The 23385-nt window shown below is 42.1% G+C and overlaps 1 protein-coding gene across 1 annotated transcript in view; it reads left to right on the top strand.

Annotated features, from left to right (window-relative positions):
* The first annotated feature begins 2119 nt into the window (after positions 1-2119).
* Positions 2120-23385, top strand: part of DDX10 (DEAD-box helicase 10) — a 165183-nt gene continuing 143917 nt past the window's right edge. Inside the window, exons 1-9 of the mRNA NM_001079725.2 lie at positions 2120-2360; positions 9299-9359; positions 9564-9694; positions 11649-11807; positions 12200-12320; positions 13384-13573; positions 15676-15802; positions 17151-17313; positions 19285-19369. Coding sequence (NP_001073193.2) covers positions 2163-2360; positions 9299-9359; positions 9564-9694; positions 11649-11807; positions 12200-12320; positions 13384-13573; positions 15676-15802; positions 17151-17313; positions 19285-19369 — 1235 coding nt within the window. The 5' untranslated portion in view covers positions 2120-2162. The remainder of the gene's footprint in view (positions 2361-9298; positions 9360-9563; positions 9695-11648; positions 11808-12199; positions 12321-13383; positions 13574-15675; positions 15803-17150; positions 17314-19284; positions 19370-23385) is intronic.

Raw genomic sequence — 23385 nt, 5'->3', positions numbered from 1 at the left:
ATAACCCTGGCCAGACACATGGAGCCTTGTTATGTCTATTGCTATACCCATACTTCCTTCCATCACTCCCCAAACTGCAAGTGAACAACAGTGCTTGAATACTTGATTTCTCAGCTTGTGCAGGTGTTTTTTCCCTTTCTCTCTCTCTTTCCAGCTCTTTATACAACTGCTAGATATAATTTTCCAAGTAAACTTTTTCACTGAGGATTTATGTCTGTAGTGAATCACAAGCTGCTGCTGCTGTTCTGCTATTTGATGAGCCAGTAGGCAAAATGTTGACCGTGGTGAGCAAAGGTAGCATGTCCAAACACAACACTTACGCATGCATTTACTTACAGAAAGGTTAAACTTTGGTGCTACAACAGCAGGAAAATCTATACGGGAGCACTTTTGCTTGTTTTTATATTACAGGCGGTCAAAAAAGTTTAAAGTGGCACTTAAGTCCTAAAACAGTCTGAATGCTTTAGACTGGCATCTTGTTTTATAGGTCAAACTAATGGTCTGTAATCACAGGAAAGATGTGCCAGGACCCAGCAGTATATCCCTGGGGGTAGAACAGTACCTCCTCCAAACATTTTTTCATCAGGCACTTCTAGAAAAAGAATATATTTGTTTTAGGAATAAAAACTTCACTTTCCTTCCTTATTCATCGTAACAGCAAACAAACCCCTAGAGAAAACCATTGCATTCAGAGCTGTATCTGGGAGGAGAAATCCCATCAGGGCATATTGGAGATTTTTCCATTTCTTCCTGAAATTAGAAACTTAACGTGTTCTAAAGGGAAGACAAATATTTCTATAATCACAGCTTCCCCTTTTACGGAGGAGGAGGGAGAACATTTTTCATACATCTTTGATGTTCTGAACACATTTATAGCAAAAGTGGAGAAAATTAATAGACACTCCCTTTTCCCTTCGGTTTCTGGAATTCCAAACCCTCATCAGAGACAGTAATTATTTTGGGAGTCTTTCACTATTCCCATAATTGACGTGTTTACTTCCTTCTTATGACAGCATGTTGTAATTTTCTCTTCCTGATGTAGCCTGATGACTGCAGCCTGTTTTTGTTTTCAATCCTGTGTGCTCATGTGCTAAAACTGACTCAGCAAATGGTTTGTGACTGCAGAACAACCAAAAATGATGCAGACCTTCCCTCTAGTGAGAAGCTAATAAGCTGCACACCTAAAGATAAGCGTAACATGAATTTGTAGGTTGACTAAATTTAGTTAATTTTACAGGTATGGGTTTTTTATAGAGACCACCCTTGCACTGCACAACCCAAAGCACCTTTGCATTTTTTTGTGGCCAGTGATAGTTACCGGAACGACATTGTGAGGGGGTTAAAACACACAGCAAATGAAGCTTAAATCCAGTGAGGCACACTATGTTACCCTGGCTATGCTTACAGACCGGGGGATGAAATACTGGAGAGCAGCCCTGCTGAAACGGATCTGGTGGTCTTGGTCAGCAGCAAGTGGAACGAGTCAGCAGTGTGCCTGGGCAGCCACAAAGGCCAACCGTGCACCGGGGTACATCAAGCACGGCACTGCCAGCTGGGCGAGGGAAGGGGTTGTGCTGAGGCCTCACCTCCAGCACTGGGGGCACTTTTCAGGGCCACAGCACAAAAAAGATATAAAACTATTGGAGGGTGTCCAAAGGAAGGCTACAAACATGGGGAAGGGTCTGGAGAGCAAGGGGTGCGAGGAGCACCGAGGTCCTCTGGTTTGCTCAGCCCAGAGCAGAGCAGGCTGAAGGGGGCGTTAGGGAAAGGGTCCGCACCAGAGGGCGGTGGGCATGGAACGGCCGGTCAGGGCAGTAGGCACGGCCCCCAGGGCCGGAGCTCAGGGAGCGTTTGGACAGCGCTCTCAGACACAGGGTTTGGATTTTGGGTGGTGCTGTGTGGATCCAGGGCTTGGACGTCGCGATCACTGCGCGCCCCGTGCGCACGCATCGACCCACAGCCCGGCTGCCCGGCGCCCACGAGCCGCCCACACGCAGAGCGGGAAGCCCGAGCCGCCGCGCAGCGCCCCCAGCGGCCGCGTCGTGCCGAGCTGTGCCGTGCCGTGCCGGGCCCTCCCCCAGCGGCGCGGCCGTGACGCACTCAACCGGCGACGAGCCCCGCCCCGGGCGGCTGTGTGCGTCCCACGCGGGGCTACGCGGAGCATGGGTCGGGCGGGCGGCGGCAGCGGGGATGGCGGTGAGGAGCCGGCGGCCCTGGAGGCGGTGCGCAGCTTCGAGCGCTGGAAGAAGAAGTACAGCCGGCGCACCAGGCGGCTGCGGCTGCAGCGCAAGGAGCGGGAGCGGCCCGAGTGGCAGGTGGAGCGGGAGGGCATCGGGCGCCTGGTGCAGCGCTACCCGCAGGTACGGCGGGGCCGGGAGCGGGGCCTGGGGGGGAGGTAGAGAGGGAGGGAGCAGCGCTCCCGTCGGCAGGGAGTGGGAGCTTTCCGCGGCTGCTGGCGGTAACAGGTTGGTGTGTGGTGGCGGACGGGAGGGCTTCACCTCCGTGAGGCAACTCCGTGCCTCCCCGCGGGCGGAGCTACAGCGCCGGGGCTTTGCGACCCTTGCGGGGTGGGGGAGCCGAGTGCTGAGAGTGGGTGAGGAAGAGCGGGCTGAGGCTGAGGCTGAGGCGGGTGGGGTGGCGGTGGCTGCGAGCCCCGTGTCCCGCTGACCTAGCATCGATGTCTGCCTGCTGGAGATGGGGCACATCTGTCCCCATAGGTTATGCTGTGCAGGCAAACATCGCACGTTCTGGGAGTTACTGGAAAAGCACCTGAAACACCATAATGTCATTGGTTGCAGCCAGCAGGCGTTCACGAGGAGAAAGTCCTGTTGGATGAACTTAATCTCCTTTAACAATAAGGTTACCCACCTCACTATCCATGGGAAGCCTGCTGATGGAATGGGTAAAGATTGCAGTAAATGGGATTATATAAAGCGGGCAGTTGTTTACTGGTGGGGCTCCCCAGGGCTCCAGTTTCGGGCCATTTCTCTTTAGTGTTTTCATCTGTGACTTGGATGCAGAACATGAGGGTATACTGAGTTTGAGGATTGATTGCATTAAATTGGGATGAGCTGATGACTCCTGTGAGGCTAAAATAGCCTTGCAGAGTAGCCTTGGGTAATCACCAGCTGCTTGAAGTTTAACCACAGCAAGTGCTTGATCCTGAGCCTGGGATGGGGCAGCCCTGGATGTGTGGGGATGAAAGGCTGGCGGATGGGAGGCTGGGAACAGTCCTGTGAAAAGGGATTTCAAAGTTCTGGTCCATAGAAAGCAAAATGTGAGTCAGCAACTCACAAGTGCCCAGGCAGCCCAAAGGGCCAACCATCTCTGGGAGATGGTAATCTCTCAAGCTATACTGTACCAGCAAGCAGAGCTGTAATTACAGATAACGACTTAGGACAACAATGCATGCTGAGCACGTATCCTGCCAACTTTTGCTGAATTTCGTAGGTAAGGAATCTGTTGGAAGGTCACAGCCTGAGGACTGTGGTCAGTGGCTCTATGTCCAGGTGGAGGCTGGTAGTGAGCAGTGTCCCCTAGGGGGTCGTCTTGGGTCTGGTACTCTTTAACGTCTTTATCAATGACAGAGATGATGGGATCAAGTGTACCCTCAGCAGGTTTGCTGATGACACCAAGATGAGTGCTACCATTGATATAGCAGAAGATGCCATTCACAGAGACTTTGATAAACTTGAAAGATGGACTCTTGTGAACCCAAAGAGGTTCAACAAAGCAAAGTGCAAGGTGTTGCACTTGGATCAGGGGTAGTCCCAGATACATATGCAAAGTGGGAAAAGAATTCCTTGAGAGTAGCCCTGCTGAGAAGGACTTCAGGGTTCTGGTGGATGGAAAACTTAGCATGAGCCAGCAGTGTGCGCTTGCAGTCTGGAAGGCCAATGGTACCCCCTCAGAAGAGGGGTGGCCAAGCAGGGTGAGGGAGGTGATTCCCCCCCTCTGTTCTACCTCTGTGAGGCCCCATCTGGAGTACTGCATCCAAGTTTGGGGCCCCCAACATGGGAAGGATATGGAGCTGTTGGAGAGGGTCCAGAGGAGGGCTGCAAAGATGATCAGAGGGTTTGAACACATCCCCTAAGAAGATAGGCTGAAGGAGCTGGATTTGTTCAGCCTGGAAAAGAGAAGGATGCAGGGAGTCCTTGTTGCATCCTTCCAGTATTTAAAGGAGTTTATAAACAGGAGGGAAATGGACTTCTTATGTGGGTAGATAATGACAGGATAAGAAGGAATGTTTTTAAGCTGAAGGAAGGGAAATGTAGATTAGATGTCAGGGGGAAGTTTTTTTTCTGGGAGGGTGGTGAGGTGTTGGAACAGATTGCCCAGAGAGATTATGGATGCTGTGTCCCTGAGGGTGTTTAAGGCCAGGTTGGATGAGGCCTTGAGCAATCTGATCTGGTAATTGATCTAGTGGCTGGCAGCCCTGCCTGTAGCAGGGGGGGTTGGAGCTTGATGATCCTTGAGGTCCCTTCCAACCCAAGCCATTCTATGACTATGAATTTGCAGCCACTACTGAGAAGGAACGTGGTGGTTGTACTTGGTTATGCAGCACTCAGCAGTGCTGATTGAAAGTTGTTTTGTTGCTTATAGTTTGACTGAGTAGCAAGTAATGAGAGTAGGTATGGGAGAAACATGTCAGCTACCATAAAGAGGTCATGATGGCTCCTTCGGTTAAGATTTTTATTTTAATTTAATATTTATGGCTTCAAGCTGCGCCAGGGAAGCTTCAGTCTGGGTGTTAGGAAATACTGCTTCTCTGAAAGGGTGGTCAGGCACTGGAATGGGCTGCCCAGAGAGGTGGTGGAGTCACTGACCATGGAGGTGTTCAAAGAACATTTGGATGTTGTGTTGAGGGACATGGTTTAGCGAGAACCAGTGGTGATGGGTGAATAATCGGACTGGATGATCCTGTGGGTCTTTTCCAACCTTAGCGATTCTATGATTCGGCAGGGTGATAGTGCAGAGCTTCACACTGTCATTGGTTTCACTGATTTGTAAGCTTCAAAAATGGTCAGGTTACTATTTTGAGTCAGATTATTCCTGAGGAAAAAGACGGGCTTATTGGTTGTGCCCTGTGATGTTTTGTTTCCCTGTACTCTTTTCTCATCTGCGTAAATTTTAGAGTTGTGTATCTTGATTGTGGTAGATCTGCCATCCTTTTAGGTGGAGTAGTCCCTGTTCTGTTTTTCTGTAGTAGTCTGCTCCTCTACTCCTAGCTTTAAATATTTTTGCATAGTATTCAAAGGCAGTCATTTTCACTGGAAGCATGTATTATGCACTTGAAACTTGTGATTAGTTTTCACTCATTCTACATAGGCTTCTTTATAATGGCCTTGTAGTCACTTCCATCAATTAATTCCATGTGTTTGCGTCAATTTGCCCTTCACGTGGTTATATGTATCCATATGGATGCCTCTCTCTGTCACCAGTATGCGTATCTGCTTGTGCATCCACTTCAGGGACATGGGTAGCTTGGAGCTTAGGGGAGCAGAGGCAAGCAGTGACAGGTTGTCTTGGTGTACATTTGTAGAAATTGAAGAAGAGGGAGTGGTAGTGGTCAGGCATTCATCCATCGGAATGAAGACCGGGTAAATGTATGTTTGTGTTAGGATTGTTCCGGGGACTCACGACCTCAGCTTGTGGTTTTTACCGTTTTATTGCACCAGGAGTCACTTGTCTGTGAACATAAGGTGGATGACTGCTTAGGTTTCTGTCTTCAGTTCTTGTCTCCTTTTCTTTTACCTGAAAAGGTTTTTCTCTTGGTTATCTGCATTCCTTCCCTAATTTCCTGGATGTGGTTACAGTCAGGATGGGGATTTCGAGGAAGGGGCCATGCTCTGCAGAAGATAGATCCCTGCTTAGGGACAGGAGAATCAGAATGCTCTTCAAGAGGCTCCTCTTTTCACAGAGAGTGCTGGTCCTTGGCGCTTCAGCTATGGCTGGATTAGGTCTTTCACATGCCTTAAGATGCTTGTAGATGCAGCATGGAATAGGGGTAGCACTGCTGCTGGATGCAATACCACGCAACTCCTTCTCTCTCTTGTGTTGTCTACAGCTTCCAGCTTGAGAACCACTTCAATCAATACTACAAGACAAGATTAAACAAAACTAAACATACTGGAAACACATAACATAAACATTCATTTATTGTTGTCACTGTTAATATGGAGAATGTCTGTCAGGGTAGCCAAAATCATGGAAGCTTCAGTGTGTTCAAGTCTTGGGACTGTTATTTGTGGTGTACTTTTAGATTATCTGTTATCAGTTGAGCCAGTGAGTATGTTGCCTGACTGGATAAAGTTGTTGATGGGCATTGTCTTCTCTATTCAGCTGTGCTAACAAAAAGCATTAACAGCCTAATTAATGTGCTGGGAAATGGTTGCATGAGCTCTTTCTAGTCTGCTTTGTCAAATTAGGTTAGATCAGACCACCATCTGAAGTGTTTGAAATGAACGGACTCTTCTCATCTGGAACAGATCAGAGAACTCACATGGGCACATTTCTGGTAGATTAAAGCGGCTAGTAACTTCTGACAGGGAAACAAACTGAGAAGCAGAAATTGTTATTGTCTTCTACTGGTGCATGTAGTTATGGAAGAGACTGTCTGTCAGTGGATCTGCCTCTTCAGCAGCCATCCCTCTTACTTCTGCCATCCTGATTTGATTTAATGAGGAACCAGTCTCTTCAGAATTTTAAGGAACTTCAGCAGGTAGTTTTTGTGTGCCTGAAAGATAGCAGGGCCAAGAAATAAACTGGGAAGCTTTGTGGTATGGCTGTTCCTGTGCATGGTCTTCTAATGCTTTTCTCACTTTTTCTTTCAAGTCTTTGAAAGAGCTTTAGAGGAGCTCAATGTAGAGAAGCAAAACAGTATTTGTGTCCACTGTGATAAATATGTCAAGTCCTTTTAACTCTAGCTAACCCAGCAATAAACCGTACACTGAAGCCCTTCAAGCAGCCTCTAATTATTTAAACAGTTCTGCATTGTTACAGTAGTCTGTTTTGTGTGTCAAAACCTATTAAAATTTATTCCTTTATTTGCATATAATGGATTGCTTTGATGTTAGTGAAATAGCTTTACCTCCTGTGGGCATACTGTTTTCTGACAGTGCCTTGATTGGAATGAAATGGAACCTCTGTGCATCAATGAGTTGTGATCCTTTAGCATGCAAAGTAATAAGACTGGGAATTGGTGCAACTTGCAGTATTGCATGCAGTGAAATACCTTCAGAGTTACCAATGGAACTTGGGAAGTATCGGTCCAAAACTCCGATTTGTGAAGGGCGGACTCTCTGACAGTGATTTCATGTGGGAGTTTTCCCCCTTGCCCAGAGATGTACCAGCTTAAGGTCTGTCCTTCTTAGAGCACTGAAAAAATAATTTCCTTTGAACATTTGGTGAAAGTTGGATTGCTCTTCTAGGACACGATGGAAGTTTGAAGTCAGTTTTGCAAGAGCTGACTTCTGAAATGTGGCAAAAAGGGGTTTTAGTAAAGGGGTAACTGCCTTTGATCTCAAGGCCAAATTCATGCATTACATTACTTATTGTTACTAGCAGGAACTCAGCTGAAAAGAGTAGTGTCGGGATGCTTTAAGCAGATATAGATGCTCATAAGAAGTACAGTGCACAATTTTTATAACACACAGGGCTGGCGGAGCGCTTGGTGCTCCAAGTGCATATAAGCATGATTTGACAGCTCAGTAACTCTTCATTTGAGGCTTTCTGTAAGAATTGCTATCATAAATTGTCGAAGACATCTGAGGACCATTTTGCTTGCTTCCTTAGCAGGGAGGTTTCTGTTCAGCAGCCGTTAAACGATAGCCATTAGAAATGCACGAGTTGTGTAAGCACGGAGGTTGACGTTTGGAAATCTCAGTTTGTGGCTGCTAATCAGCACGCACTCAGAGCTGTGTGATCCACCTCGCTGCTCATCTGCTCAGGCTTTATAGCTGCCGGAGTCTCTTTATATTTATTTCCCCCCGAGTTCTCTGCTTTTTTTCCTTCCTTACTGCTGTCGATTGTTGTGAACTTTGCCAGGAGAAGCTGTCTGCTTCTTTTGATCAGCTGTTGACTAGAGCAGGCTTGAAAGCATTACATTTTCCTTAAGATCTCTACTTGGCTTCTCAGCATTTTTATAAATCATTCAGCCAACCGATGTGATCAAACACATACTCTTGTGTGTTGGTGTGTGTAGAGTTAACATCTCTCAGGTATGTTCAGGTGGATGTATACAGAGAAGTAAATTAGTAGGTGTCAGGACAGCAAACTACGTCCTGATGTTCAGGCAGACAGTATCCACTGCTCTCCCCATGTCAGTCAGGCCAGTTACTTTGTTAGAAGATTAGCATGGTGTCTCCTTTGTGATTCCTTGCTGAGAGTGCCAGATATGCAGCAGCAGCATAGAGATGCCTGTCTTTATACCAGGGACAGCACAACAGAATGTAAGTGTTCCAGAAGGTGTAGTTTCCTTTTCCAAGTGATAAAGGAGCCAGTGAGGAGACTAGACCTCATTCTTATCAGGGAAAGGCATCAATATACTGGAGGGCCATCAAAGTAGCAAGAGCTGGAGCACTTTCCATGCGAGGAGAGGCTGAAGGAGCTGGGCTTGTTCAGTTTGGAATGGAGATGACGTTGGGGGGGACCTTATGGGATGCCCCAGTGCCTATGGGACATCAGCAAGGAGATACTGTGTCATGTAAGGAGAAGAGAAAACGGAATCATTAAGGTTGGAAAAGACCTCAGAGATCATCTGGTCCAACCATCAACCCCTCCCCACCATGCTCAAAAACCCATGGCTCTCAGTGCCACATCTCCATGGTTCTGGAACACCTCTAGGGATGGTGACTAGCACATCCCTGGGCAGCCTGTGCCACTGCCTTACCACTCTGAGAAAATCAGGTGAAAGTAGAGGCCCAGCATGGGTATATGGTGACACTTCTTAGTGAAGCGCTGAGCAGCCTGGGCCGACCTCAGAGCTGAGCCTGCTGTGAGCAGGAGGCTGCACCAGAAACCCCAAGGCCCCTTCCAGCCTCGGTTGTTTTTGTTTTCATGATGATATGAGCTTTAAATTGCACTGTTTGCCCGTATTACTAAAATATATCTTATTGTTTGCTGAACAGTTTGTTAGAAGAGTAGTTTGCTGTAGGTCAAGCTAGTATAGATTATGACCGGCTATATTGGATTAGGTCAGACTGAACTATTACATACTTACTTTAACAGTAACTTGGAAAGCTGTTTAATTTCTCTGTTATGTTTAATTTTAGCACTAATTAAACTTATTTTGTTTCAGATAAATGCAAATGAAATACAACGATTTTCAGATTTTCCATTGTCAAAGAAAACTCTGAAAGGTGAGTGTAAAAATTCTCTTTGGAAAGTAATCATATTAGAAATGAATGCATTATTTGCTTCCATATGAATCAATTTTTGCCTTAAACTTTTGAGTATTGCCGTATACTATGTTTTCTAAATGGAAAAACATAGCTCTGCGTGAGACAAAAGTGATTTTTTTTCCTCTCTTCCCTTCCATTCCCTTCCTACACCCCAAATACCAGGACTGCAGGAAGCTCAGTATCGCATGGTGACTGAGATACAGAGGCAAACCATAGGTTTGGCTTTACAAGGTAAAGATGTACTTGGAGCTGCGAAGACTGGATCGGGGAAAACATTGGCTTTCATTGTCCCAGTAAGTAATTGACATCATTTGCATTTAAGCCTAGGAAGTTACTTGGGGATAAGAGAGAGGTTGTAACTCAAGTGATGTAAGCATTCTTAGAAAGCCAAGGCAGACTAATGTAAGGAAGCTGCTCGAGGTTCTAGAAAAGGCATATCTTTGTCCCTAGGAATATTCTGATGCTTAGAAATCTCATTTTGATCCTTGTGTCAGTGGGCCTTGTGTGAATTAGGAAGACCTTTGTTTTCGTTTCAGGAATATGTTTTCCTTGTGCAATTCCGGTTGTCAGATTCTTTTGAAAACTGTGTATGGATTAGAACTATGGATTAGACTTTCTTGGATGTGTGGTTTTCATACAAGTAAAATTTTAAGATTTGGCCCTTATCTGACAAACTGAAGCACAGCAGCGACTGTAGACTTCCTCTTCTTGACTGTGCTTTTGGACTCCTCGGAATTGACTTCCAGGTCCAAGCAGGAATACAGTAAATCCCCACTGGGAATGGTACGTTTGGCTCTTTTACTCAAAACACTACACGCTGCATTAAATTTCTTCAAATGGAAAATATAATTGAGAAGTTTGTTTATTTCTTTAAAGTGCACATATAAATGCGTACAAAACCCATCATCTTGTGATTGGAGGAAGGGGAAACAAAATGTGGTTTTGATTATGGAGGTTTTTTGATTTAAGCACTACTTGGCATTTTTGCAACATAAAATTGCGTTGGAGGCTGTTCTGTCAGTGACTGGTAAAATAGTATGCCTTCCGATACTCTCAAGCTGAGAGGATTTGTTCTTTATGCTGATTACTTTCGTTACTAAAGAATAGGAAACAATGTAATTGGCTTTGAGAAATAGTCTTGTGAGTTTGAGAAATGAAACAGAAGCGAGATTGCAGAAATCATTGAACCATATCATGGCCTGGGTTGAAAAGGACCACGGTGATCATCTGGTTTCAACCCCCCCTGCTGTTGTCTAGTGGCAGCCACTAGACCAGGCTGCCCAAAACCGCATCCAGCCTGGCCTTGAATGCCTCCAGGGATGGGGCATCCACAACCTCCTTGGGCAACCTGTTCCAGTGTGTCACCACCCTCTGTGTGAAAAACTTCCTTCTAATACCTGACCTAAACCTCCCCTATCTTAGTTTAGTCCTATCTCTATCTGCGCTCGTAAACAGCTGTTCACCCTCCTGTTTATATGCTCCCTTCAAGTACTGGAAAGCCACAATGCGATGTCCCTGGAGCCTTCTCTTTTCCAAGAGGAAATAGCACAGGGTCCTGACTCTGCTTTTTACCAGGCCTACATTCTTCAAGATCACAAACTCCACCAATGCATGGTCACTACAGCCCAGGCTGCCTCCAAACTTAACCTCTCCTCCACACTGGTGAGCACCAGGTCCAGTAGGGCTTCACCTAGGAAACCTAGAAGCAGAAGTAATTTTTACAAACCGAATTTTAAAATAGTTTTAGGGACAAGATAAGGAAGTATATAGACAGATAAAGAGTAGAAACAAATGGTAAGAGGGTGCTAAACAACCTTTAATATTTCAAAAATGCTTCAGGTATTTCTATCTATGAAGTCTTTGTGTTAAGATTAGCTAAGGCTGAATTTGTAAGAGGGGAAACAATCCTGGACTGAGATATGTGATAACACTGGGTGGAATGCTCCTTGTGCACCACGTGTGCATGATGTTACTGTAACTCTAAAACCTGAATTAACGTCACACTAATGGTCTTCCTTCTAGTTGTGCTTTCTGGTTTTCACAGAACCTTATGATCAGGGAACATTTATTCAACAAGTATCAGTACCAGCAGAATTCATATATAATCAAACCATGTGAAATGCAGGCAGATATTTCTTCATTATTTGAATTAGCAATGTTTCATCTTTTTCTATGATACTTTTTTGTTGTTACATATTCTTCTTCTGAGTTTTTTATAATGAGAAAGATTTATTTTTTTTTTCCCAGGCTCTGGAACTCCTATACCGCCTTCAGTGGACTTCAGCAGATGGGTTGGGAGTTCTGATAATATCGCCCACCCGGGAGCTGGCGTTTCAGACTTTTAAGGTTCTGCGTAAAGTGGGAAAGAATCACGACTTCTCAGCTGGCCTTATCATTGGAGGAAAGGTGTGTCCTCTGTTGGAGCCTGCTATGAGGGAGCATAAATAAGTGCTGTAATAAGGGCTGATTTAGGAAGGAAACTCTGGAAAACGGAAGAAAACACACTAATTTTTCTGTCTAATTTTCCTCTATGTCTTTTAAAGCTCTTGTATATTTATCATCTTTACAGGTGATGTGACTGGGTCAAACTTTCTCCCAACCCTTCCTGTCCTATTAAATTAGATTGCTCTGAAAAACATTGGCACAAGCCACTAGTGTGAGCGTGCTGATGAAATGTGTATGTGTAGAAAGAGGAAAAGCTTGATTCTTTCCATAAACCATCCGTACGTTGAGCTGGGCTGAGCCACTGGGCTTCTAGCTTCAACAGCCAGAGCTCAACTGGTTTAACATATTTTCAGGATCTGAAAGAAGAGTCTGAGAGAATCCACCACATAAATATGCTCATTTGCACTCCAGGACGGCTTCTACAGCACATGGATGAAACCTCTTATTTCTATGCATCTGATCTGCAAATGCTGAGTAAGTCTTTTAGTGTGTCACAAAACACAGAAATATTTTGTAGTAGTTCATAATGAAGAGGGGCACTTCCTTGGTTAAAAAGTTTAATTTAAATTTGTACACGCACAAATTAAAATGGAAAACAGCACAACTCCTTTCTTTTATGTACTTGCTCTCAAAGCAGTTGCTAAGAGTTGCATTTTTTAGGATGATAGGAACAAGTAGGTGAGTTAAGTAAGGAGCCCAAAACCACGCATGCTATCCCATGTTACCCTTCAGGCATGTTTTAGCTATAAGATGGCCTTTGCTTCCTGCCGTGGATCTTTTTTTTCATGATATGATTATGAGTATTTCTTATAGTGGATTACAGCGTATGTATTTTGGGCTGATTCTAGAAAACATATTTCTTTTTGAATTTTAAGCCTGATTAATGGTCCTTCCAACCTGAATACAAATTTCAGCTTAATGGGAGGGTTTGCTTGCCTCTAGGAGCTGTGCATAATCTTTAGCATAGCTTGAGGAACTTAGAAGCAATTAACAAGCTAATGAAGCTGATAAATTGCAAAACCAGGCTTGTTACACTCAGTGCTGTTCATGGCAGTTAGACTAAATTTGCATTAAATGTAGGCTCTTTTCTTCAAGTTTTGTTTCTTTGTATTCCCTATGATGCAATGGCAAATTGAGCTTAGGCACAGAAGAGCCTGTTTTTCTCTGTCTTTAATAGTACGGTACTGTTTTATATTGCATGCTTTTGTTTTAGCAGCAGGGTGGGGAGTTGGTAATTTACAGGCTTTCTGCAAATTGCTGAACTTTTTATTTGGAATACATATCTTCCTATGCTTCAGCATGTGAAATGGAGGGCTGTAGTGCATAGGTTATGTAAAATGCTATGATTATATATACATTGCAGCTTTTTAAGCCTATTTTATGGAGTATGTGAATATCTAAAGCAAATCCTGTCATATATGGTAACTAATCTCTGCAGTTGAAGGAGGCATGGATTTTTGCGCTTTACGGATTTAAAGTCTTTAATAACAAAAGGAAAGCTAAAAACAGGTTTTCTCAAATCTGTTTCTCAATTCAGTTCTTGATGAAGCTGATAGAATTCTCGACATGGGTTTTGCTGATACAATGAATGCAATCATAGAAAATTTGCCTAAGAAACGCCAGACCTTGCTTTTTTCTGCAACACAAACAAAATCAGTGAAGGATCTCGCACGGCTGAGTTTGAAAGATCCAGAATATGTTTGGGTTCATGAGAAAGCCAAATTCAGGTATGTTGATGATTTATTTTTTTTGTGGGAAGGTTAAACAGATCGAGATCCTACTTCACGTGCTTCCCTGACTGTCATTTTCCTGAATGGGAAGCCACGCGCCCTTCTCCTTCCATCAGTGTCAGGCCTTGCTGCGTGCCATCCTGAAAGCAGGGTGTTTCAGAAGAGAGGTTACTACTTCTGACTGATTTGCTATGGGGAGACTGAGCCTGCAATTTGCTTGTGGCTCCTCAGGCTCCTTTTCTGGCTCCAAGTTTATTTTCCTTGGTAATAAGCTCCAGATTGGACTATGTCCTGGATGAAGTGGTGTCCTGGCCATGGCAGGTGTCACTTCTGAAGTGCTACTTGTTGTGTTCTTTGTCTTCCTTCACGTATGCATGTGCATGCTTACTGTGTAGGAGCACCACATTTGCTGAATTAATATGATTCTTCAGTATGTTGTTAGTGAATCTGACATTCCAAGAAAACGCTACTCTATTGAGAATGTGCAGAATGACAGCCTTGTTTGTGTACACAGTATTGGTGCCCAGCAGAAAGCATCTGGCATATGTCTGTGTGCATCGAGACCTGTTGCTTCCAGAAGTACTGAGTTTACTGTGTACGGTCAGGACTGCAGCCCTGTGCACACCTAAAATAAACTTGGCATGCTGTGCAGTTTGGCTCTAATTGAAAAAAAGTGCATGTTCTTTTTTTGGCAGATACATTTTGAAAAGAGGGGAAAAAAGTGAAGAATGCTACTTAAAGCCCACAGGAAAGCAAAATCTTATCCTCTCAGTGCCAAAAGGTTTATGAACATGTATGACTTTTTTTCTCCTGTCTTAAGGAGTATGTAAATGTTTCTCTACATAAAATGAAGGTGGAGAAAGGTGAAGCACACCGATAAAAATGGCTTACCCGAGAGCAAATGAGAAATCATTGCCAAAATGAACAGCAGAAAGAGGTTGAATCCTGAGGCAGTGTTTTAATGAACTACTTGTCTAGATTCTCTTTATTGCTCTGCTGATGCCTTTGATAGTATTTTCTTTTCCTTCCAGTCAGTGTATTAAATAAACACGATTGCTGGAAAAAAAACGTGGTTGCTCTCCTTGTGTCAGAAGAGGTTGTGGGGGCTTAGCATGGAGTCTTCACTTTGAGGACTGTGTATTTCATAAATGGTGTTTTTTGTGAAGTCTACTTTAAGTACATATGAGGTTTTTGAAATATTGGGGGAAGTACAGTTAGATAATAAACTGAATCAAAAAAAGGAAACTTTCATTTGTTTTAGAGTTTGTGGCTTTATACATACTATATTGTTGTATTGTAGGGACAGGTTTCCCCTGAAATATCTACAGGGCAAAAATACTGTGATGTAATTCAAATTGAATAGTGGAATAAAAACTAGAGCAGCATCTTCTACTTTCATTCCTCTAAGTGGCACCTTTAATACAATAAAGTAAATTTAAATACCCTTGGTCTGTCCAGGGAGAAGCAGAGGGACTGTGAGATGAGCATTTAGATGTATTTCTAGGGCAAAGATGCCTTTTAAAAAAAGCTGTTTTGCAGGTACCTGCAAGGTGACTTAAGATGACAGTTCAGTGCTTTACAAAGTCACTTTACATGTCAGGGTGTAATCAGTAAAAATACATCAATGCCTTTTTTTTTGTCTGCAAGTTTAGACTGTGCTTTGACATTGCCTGAAGCACAAATGATGCTTTAATAGCACTAATAGACAAAATTGCATTTTAAGTCAAGACAATTTGAATGTCGCTGCTTAGGGATGGAAAGAATTGGTTGTGCTGCTAGTAGATGAATTTACAAGTAATGCCAGAAGTTGCCTCCTGCCCTTCTTCTTTCCCCTGACATTTACTCAGGAGATTGATTCATCTTTTGACAGTAGCTTTCTAGTTGGTCTGCTGAAGACTTGTTTCTCAAAGTGGGATAACTTTCCAGCATGACTTTTTTTCCTTTTTGTGGGCATTTGTCAGACACTTGATTTAAAAGTAAGGAAAAGACAGACAGCTCTGTAGATTTATATATATTTGTATTTTCTCTCTTTTCTTCTTTGCTTTAACGTTACGGTTACTGTGGTACCTAATTTTTTTTTTTCTAATATTTTTTTTAAGTACCCCGGCAACTTTGGATCAGAACTATATCGTTTGTGAGCTTCAACACAAAATAAATGTGTTATACTCTTTCCTGAGAAGCCACTTGAAAAAGAAGAGCATTGTGTTTTTTGCAAGCTGTAAAGAGGTATGGCTATTTTATTTTATTTTATTTTTCCTTTTCTCTGTACCATTCTGTGTTACAGAGCTTAATAGTTTGCAGCTGCTTTCTTTCAAAGATTTTAAAGGTGTTTATATAAGAAAGTTTAATTGTGAAATAGTATGGGAAAGAATCATAGAATCATCAAGGTTGGAAAAGACATCTGGGATCATCTAGTCCAGCCATCCAACCACCATCACCATTTGTCCACTGAACCACGTCCTTCAGTACAACATCTAACTTTTTCTTGAACACCTCCAGGGAGGTGATTCCTCCACTTCCGTGGGCAGCCCATTCCATTATCTGACCACTCTTTCATAGAATAAATCTTTCCTAACATCCAACCTGAACCTTCCCTGGTGCAACTTGAGGCCATTCCCTCTCATCCTGTCACTAGTTATGCTGGAGAAGAGGTTGGCACCCACGTCAGCACAACCTCCTTTCAGGCACTTGTAGAGAACGATAATGTCTCCCCTGAGCCTCCTCTTCTCCAGGCTGAACAATGCCAGTTCTCTCAGCTACTCTTTGTTAGACTTGTGCTCAGGCTTTTTATTCTGGTTATCTAGAAAATAATCCTTCAGATATCTGCTTATAGCACAGTCTTGGGATCATTCTGTTGAAGTTATTAGTATGTGGTTATATGGTACAGGTTTTCATATAACTTCTGTGTTTATCTAATATTTTACTGTGTATTTTCCGAATACAATTGTGAAGTAAATATTCATCACGGTTCATCCAGTGCAGGAGGTTACAGTATTTTTTTGTATTGTGCTTGGCTACTGAGTGCAGTGAAGTTGTAGGCTTACTTGTACAGGAGTTCTCTGAGCTGCAGTTGTTACTGAACAGTTACTGTAACTGTCTTTAAAATTAATAGATATGTCTACTATAAAGTAATGCTGTATGTAACAGTAAACACTGTCTAGGAGAAGCTGTTGAAGCTTGAAATGGACTGTGCAGACTGTGTGAAGTGCAAGCAGAAAATACCGTATTCCTCCAGCAGTGTCTAAAAGCAGCTCTTTGGATGGATTTTTGATACTTTGGTCCCTTGTGTATGGCATCACTAGTTGTGTCCTACATCATTCTTGCTGGCACATGCTTCCGTTTCTATTGGGAAATGCCATCAGTAGGAATACCAGACCTTTACCACAGTTCATTTCCTGTTATCGTACCTGAGTGCATGACAGCATTTCAGAATTGCATGTCTTATCTCTGATGTGGAGAAAAGTGTTTTTTACTCAAAGCGCGAAGTCTATTGTGATTTACTGGGTATTGCTTTTTTACTGTGCAATGTTAAATCTGTTTTTTTGGTTTTTTTCTTCCCTAATTTGTTGGATAGGTCCAGTATCTATTCAGAGTGTTCTGTAAGCTCCAACCTGGTCTTCCTGTACTGGCACTGCATGGCAAACAACAACAGATGAAGAGAATGGAAGTCTACACATGTTTTGTTCGGAAGAAGGCAGCAGTACTTTTTGCTACGGATATTGCAGCACGTGGCTTGGGTATGTACCCACAGAAGTAGTCATTGTTCATGAAGTTATGATTTTATGCCATTAAAGCTCTGTCAGTGACAGTAAGCTCTGATGACCACCTGATTTGTAAGAAATGAACCTGTAGTTTGCTTGGGAGCCAAAACATATGCTTCTTGAAGAGTTATGCTGCTTCTTTGCTGGAGATGCTAGCTTCATTTGCTCTTAGTTTTTGTTTTTGTCCCAGAAAGACCTAAACTGTCACTAGTCTTATTATGATGTTTATTAATAAAATAGTGGAAGCTATTTTTTTTCCCTGCAGTCTGTAGACAATGTAGTTTTCCCAGCTGGAAGGCAGTCTGCTTTTCCAGCCATGTTGCGTGACGAATGTCCAGAATGAGAGAAGATGGAAGTAGTGATGCATTGGCTTACTACATGCCTTAAGGCAAGATTCAGCACCTTTAAATATTTCTGATATGCCTGTATCCTGTGGATTATCCCAAAGGATGTAGAAAATTACTAACTTACCAGTATGTGGAGAAGGAAACTTGAAGAAATATTGGTGAGGGATCTGGAGCACAAGTCTTATGAGGAGCAGCTGAGGGAGCTGGGATTGTTCAGTCTGGAGAAGAGGAGGCTCAGGGGAGACCTCATTGCACTCTGCAACTTCCTGAAGGGAGGTTGTGATGAGGAGGGGTTTGGCCTCTTCTCCCAGGCAACAAACAGGACCCAAGGAAATGGGCACAAGTTGTACCAGAGGAGATTAGATTAGACATAAAGAAAAACTTTTTCTCTCAGTGAGTGGTCAGGCACTGGAATGGCTGCCCAGGGAAGTGTTGGAGTTGCCATCCCTGGCAGTGTTGAAGAGGCGTCTGGATGAGGAGCTACGAGATATGGTTTAGTGGCTTGTGGTAGCAATGGGAATGGGAGGACGGTTGGACTAGATGATCTTGTAGGTCCTTTCCAACCTTGTGATTCTATGATTCTGTGAGTAGCACTATAGCGCTGTATTCTTAAAGAGGCAGAATAATAGATGATGAGCAGGAATATTTTATAGGGCCTGTTTTAGCTTGAGTTTCTTTTCTTTTGTCATTACTTGCTTAAATATGATTTCTTTCTTTATATATTTTGTAGATATTTGGACTTTATTTTTTTGTGCTTGGTTGGTTTTATGTATGACATGAGAACATTTGTTGGAGTTTAGTACTTCTTCCTTCAGATAGGAAACTCATTGTCCAAAATCCAAGATTTTGTCAGAATGTTACAAGAGAAGGGTACTCAGAAAGTAGAAAACAGAAGTGCAAATGGCCTATCATACCTTCTACACTGCTGACATCTCGCTAGTGAGGAGCTAATGTGGGTATGGTTGGTTAGGTTTCAAGAGTATGTATAACTGTCCTATGGCATAATTACGGACTTGGTCAGAGAGCAACACTATTTACTGCAGTGCAAAGCATGCTGCTTCTGGATGAAGTACAGCAGTTGGAAAGCGCTCATAAATACTATAATTCGCGTAGAGTGGTGACTCCTGTGGCAGGCTTGGTCATCCCATCAGTGTTGCTGAGAGCATGTGATATTTCTGTATGTGGATAGCTGAAGTAGTGCTGTGTCACCACAGCTAACTTCAGCCCCCCAAGAGTGTAGGTGAAAAGTGGGTCAGATCTTGTTATTTATTAATTGTAGTGGTATTTTATCATCTGTGTGACACAAAGCTGGTCTGCTCTTGTCAAGTGTGAAATTATGTTCCATTCAGTGCACTGTCATAATTTGGAAAATGAAGACACCATTAATTTTAGCTTTCTTTGATGAAGAGGATGACTGTTTATGATATGCTAATGCATGCAATTAATTTTATTTTTATTTCAGAGGTTGCACTCAGTGTCTATAAATTGGTTTAAATGATGGTTTCTACAAAAATTAATGCTCCAAAATATTATGTTGCCCTTGATTAGGAGGGTTTTGAGTCAAGTGAGCTTAAACTTTGGCATCTTTTTTTCTTTGCAGATTTTCCAGCAGTGAACTGGGTCATTCAGTTTGATTGTCCAGAAGATGCAAACACGTACATCCATCGAGTGGGAAGAACAGCCAGGTTCATATTCACTTCTCATTAATATTTTAATGTTTAAAATTAGTAGCTATCAGGACAGATAATTGGCTGGCTGCACACTCGCTTGAAAAAATCAGAACACAAATCAGAACGAAAAGAAGGGCTGTTGTCACCAGAATACACTTTTGATTATCTAGAAATAATGGCCTAACTTAATCTTTTCTTAGTGAGAGACTCCTTACAGCAGAAAGAAAGACCGTATCTAGTTGTTAATCTGATCAAGGAAGATTAAGAGTGAGGAAGTAAAAGTCGTCTTTTGTACTTGGCAAGATTACCTCACTAGCTGAGCTGAGCACATTTGTGAGTGGAAATGCTTGTTTTGCCAATGCAGTGTATAGATAAATATGACTTAAAAGTGTGTGTGCTTTTTCTTTTTGTCATTGCAGACCTTTCAAAGAAATGGAAGTATTTTTTTCTTATTTTGATTTGAGGAGGAAGGAATCGAACAATGTTATCTACTGGTTAAATTTTTAGTTTTCTAAGTCACTGGTAGAATTATATTTGTAGGGCTAGCCTTAGTTAAAATATTTGTGGTTAAGTCCTTCTGAAGGAAGGGAGTTACCTAAATATGCTTATGAGAACTCAGTCCTCAGTATCTGAAGTAGGTTTTTAAGAGAAAGTGAAGTTATTACTCATAATTTGGTAGATTAAAAACTTGACTCAGTTTTCTGCAAGATGACATATAAGACGTGGCATTATGTTTTGTATGTAATTGAACTTGTTTGTAGTAGTCTTTTATCATCTGTATTGCAGTGCAAGTGGAACTCAAACATAGTGACAGAACTGTTTCCTAGAGTAGGATTTAGTAGTCAGTACTACCAAGTTTGTATTTCTGGATCAGACTGCATTAAATTTTGTACTTCCAGAAAATTCCAGAACCTGGGATTTTTAGCCAACGCTTTTTAATCAGATTGGTAACATTTCTGCCCTGCTCTTTCCTGTGCGCTGTATTTTCCTATCTACTTTTTGTTGTAGAAGGGAACAACGAATTTTTAAATGCTCTTGGAAACATGTTATCTATGAGCCGAATCTAGTGAAGTTTAGGTGTAATTAGATAAAAATATAGCTAATTTCATGGGTCCCAACTTAGGGAAAAAAACAATAGACTTTAAGGTCTGTGAAGTGGTGTTTTTTGTTTTGTTTATATTGTGCGTGCCTTCCCATGAAGGCTTGTAATTCTGTAATTTATGACATAATGTCAAAGTGGAAAGGAAAACAATGCCACTGTTTAATTGGAACTACTATTTAAAGACTAATGACCAACCATTTTTCTCAAGGCTTTCAGTGAAGTACGACTGACTGGGTCCTTATTCTTGCAGCTCTAAGAGTAGCCAGACCTCACCTAAATTGTGTGTACATCTGGGCATGTTATTTGACCCTGAGCAGCCTGGTCTGGTGGTTGGCGACCCTGCACATAGCAGGGGGGTTGAAACTTGATGATCATTGTGGTCCTTTTCATCCCAGGCCATTCTATGATTCTGTGCTTTGAACTGGCAGAATTGAGTCTAATACTGAAAGCAAATTCCTTCTGTAGGGAAGGTTTCGCAGGTATTGTCTGTCTCATAATCTTGTGCAAAGATCAGATAAGGTTCTACTCTATACTGGGCTTTCCTTGAAGTAAAGCCTTTCTGGAAACATTGTGTAAAGATCACTGGATGAATCTGAAATAAACCATTGAGGATGGGAGGTGTCTACTAGCTGTAGGTAAATACTGTGTACACAAAGTAAATAGTGCAATTTTGGACATGAGTAGTTGAGAATGGGTTTCTTGGTAAACTTTGAATACAGAGTAGGAAATGTCACTTGTTTTTCAGTAGCTACAGTTAGGATGAGAGAAGCTCTTGGTTGTTTTTTTTTCTAGAAATGTGATAAAAGTGAACTGTAGTTTAGTTGTCCTCATTAATGAAGTTAGATTTAATTACTAATTTTCATGGGTTACGAGAGTGTATAATTGCATGGAATGAAAGCTTAATTAAATATCTCAGCTAATTAGGAGACTGTGTGAAGCTGTAATTAAAATTGGGGTGCCAAATACTGTTTACTTCTGAAATCAAATTATTTTATGATACAGAAGTAAATATGAAAGTCAAGAGAGAAATTATTTTCAGAATGGGGTTGAAAAACATTTAACTAACACTTGTGGATGTGTTCCCACATCTGTTTGGCAATACTACCAAGCAATATCTGAAATGAAAGATAAAGATTTTATTTATTTATTTATTTATTTATTTTAATGGAAAAAAACCACCATGTTCTGTAAGTAGCGTCTCACTTGCATTGCATTCTACTGAAGAGCATAAATTGTGGCTTTAGCTTTTTTGGTTTATGGTACGGTAAGATCAAGAAAATCTGGATGTTGGCCAGTAATGCTTTTACTTCATAGTAGAATTGGCATATCTAGATTTTGATTTTGTTTTTAATTTGAGAAGTATGCTGCTTTTGGAATAATTGAAGCTATTTCTTCCAGCTGCATTTTAAAGTATTTTTGTAAAGTCTTAACTAGTTCAGTAGCAGAGTTTCTAAACAGCTGACTTTATTGCAGCCATGCCCAAATTAGTTTTTGGCTTGATTTTGTCATACAGTCTCTTAGTGAAGTCTATTATTTAAAATATCACATGAAAGTATTTTCCTGTGGGTTTTACTTTCAAAAATTATTAATAAATGAGAGATAATGTAGCGATTACCTGCAAAACTCTGTTCTGATTCTGAATTGCAATTGGTGGCTGCCTTTCCTGTAGCCTGTGAAACTCAGAGTTGAAAATATTCTTTGATCACTTCTGTGAAACAAGTTGCAGTGCCACTAGGGGACAGCAGAAGATAATAGTATATGAAGCACACTGATAACCATATTTTTTCCCCAAATTGCTTTTCTAAATATAACTTGTAAGTTGTATAGCATGAAAGTAGCATATACAGGGAAGTTTTTCTTTCAGTCATGATTACACTGATGAGTTGAAAAGATGTTGAAATGTCTATTCTGTCTTTCCATTCGTGCGTAAATATCTTGTATTTTGGCTGTACTCATCTTGGCATGTCTCAATAATTAATTACCTTCTTTCCTAGTATTGTGTTCTCCCCTCTGTTTCTTTCCTTCAGAGGAGACTATAGAATCTGTTTCTTGAGTTTAATGATTCTCTCTGTCGGGAGCCTTTTTCATAATGACATGAATGCTGGAATGTAAAACAGAATAAATCTTTGCTCTACATTTTTTATCTCTATTATATCCAGAGCTTTATACGAATCTGACTCAGGCTCTGATTTCTCATAGTTGTGGTGTTTAATCCAGGTAACAGGGTAGGTTTGTTAGGTGCTTAAACTGATTTAGGAAAGTCACTGTGGGTTGTTATGGTTCTCTGTTGTTGTTAAGTGTAATATGCGGGTGCATATGGCCACATATATTTTGTCTAGCCATACATATGCTGTTTGCCTTTTGGTGAACAATATTTTGAAAATTGGAAAGTAAAAAGTCTCACTTCCCGAAGTGAGATACTCTACTACCTACTGTTGTGTGCTGACTGGTGTTATGATCAAAGCTAGGAAGTATGAGTGAAGACAGAGCGGTAGCCTCTCTCATGCTATATGTATACTTAAGAATGCACGCCAACCTCATGTTCAGCAAGGCCAAGTGCAAGGTCCTGCTCCTGAGTTTAGACAATCCCAAACACAGAAACAGGCTGAGTAGAGAATGACTTGAGAGCAGCCCTCAGGATGAAGAATTTGGGGATGTCAGTTGATGAAATACTCAACATGAGCTGTCAGTGTATGCTTGCAGCCCAGAAGGCCAACTGTATCCTGGGTTGCATCAAGAGAAGTGTGACCAGCAGGTTGAGGGAGGTGATTCTGCCCCTCTACTCTGTTCTTGTGTGACCCTATCTGGAGTACTGCATCCAGTTCTGGAGCCCCCAACACAAGAAGGACATGGAGCTGTTGGAGGAGGTCCAGAGGACGGCTGTGAAGATGATCAGAGGGCTTGTATGCTTATGGGGACAGGCTGAGAG

The sequence above is a fragment of the Gallus gallus genome, chromosome 1 (assembly GCF_016699485.2).
Source record: "Gallus gallus isolate bGalGal1 chromosome 1, bGalGal1.mat.broiler.GRCg7b, whole genome shotgun sequence".
Classification (NCBI taxonomy): Eukaryota; Metazoa; Chordata; class Aves; order Galliformes; family Phasianidae; genus Gallus; species Gallus gallus.
This window is presented reverse-complemented; position numbering and strand designations above follow the sequence as displayed.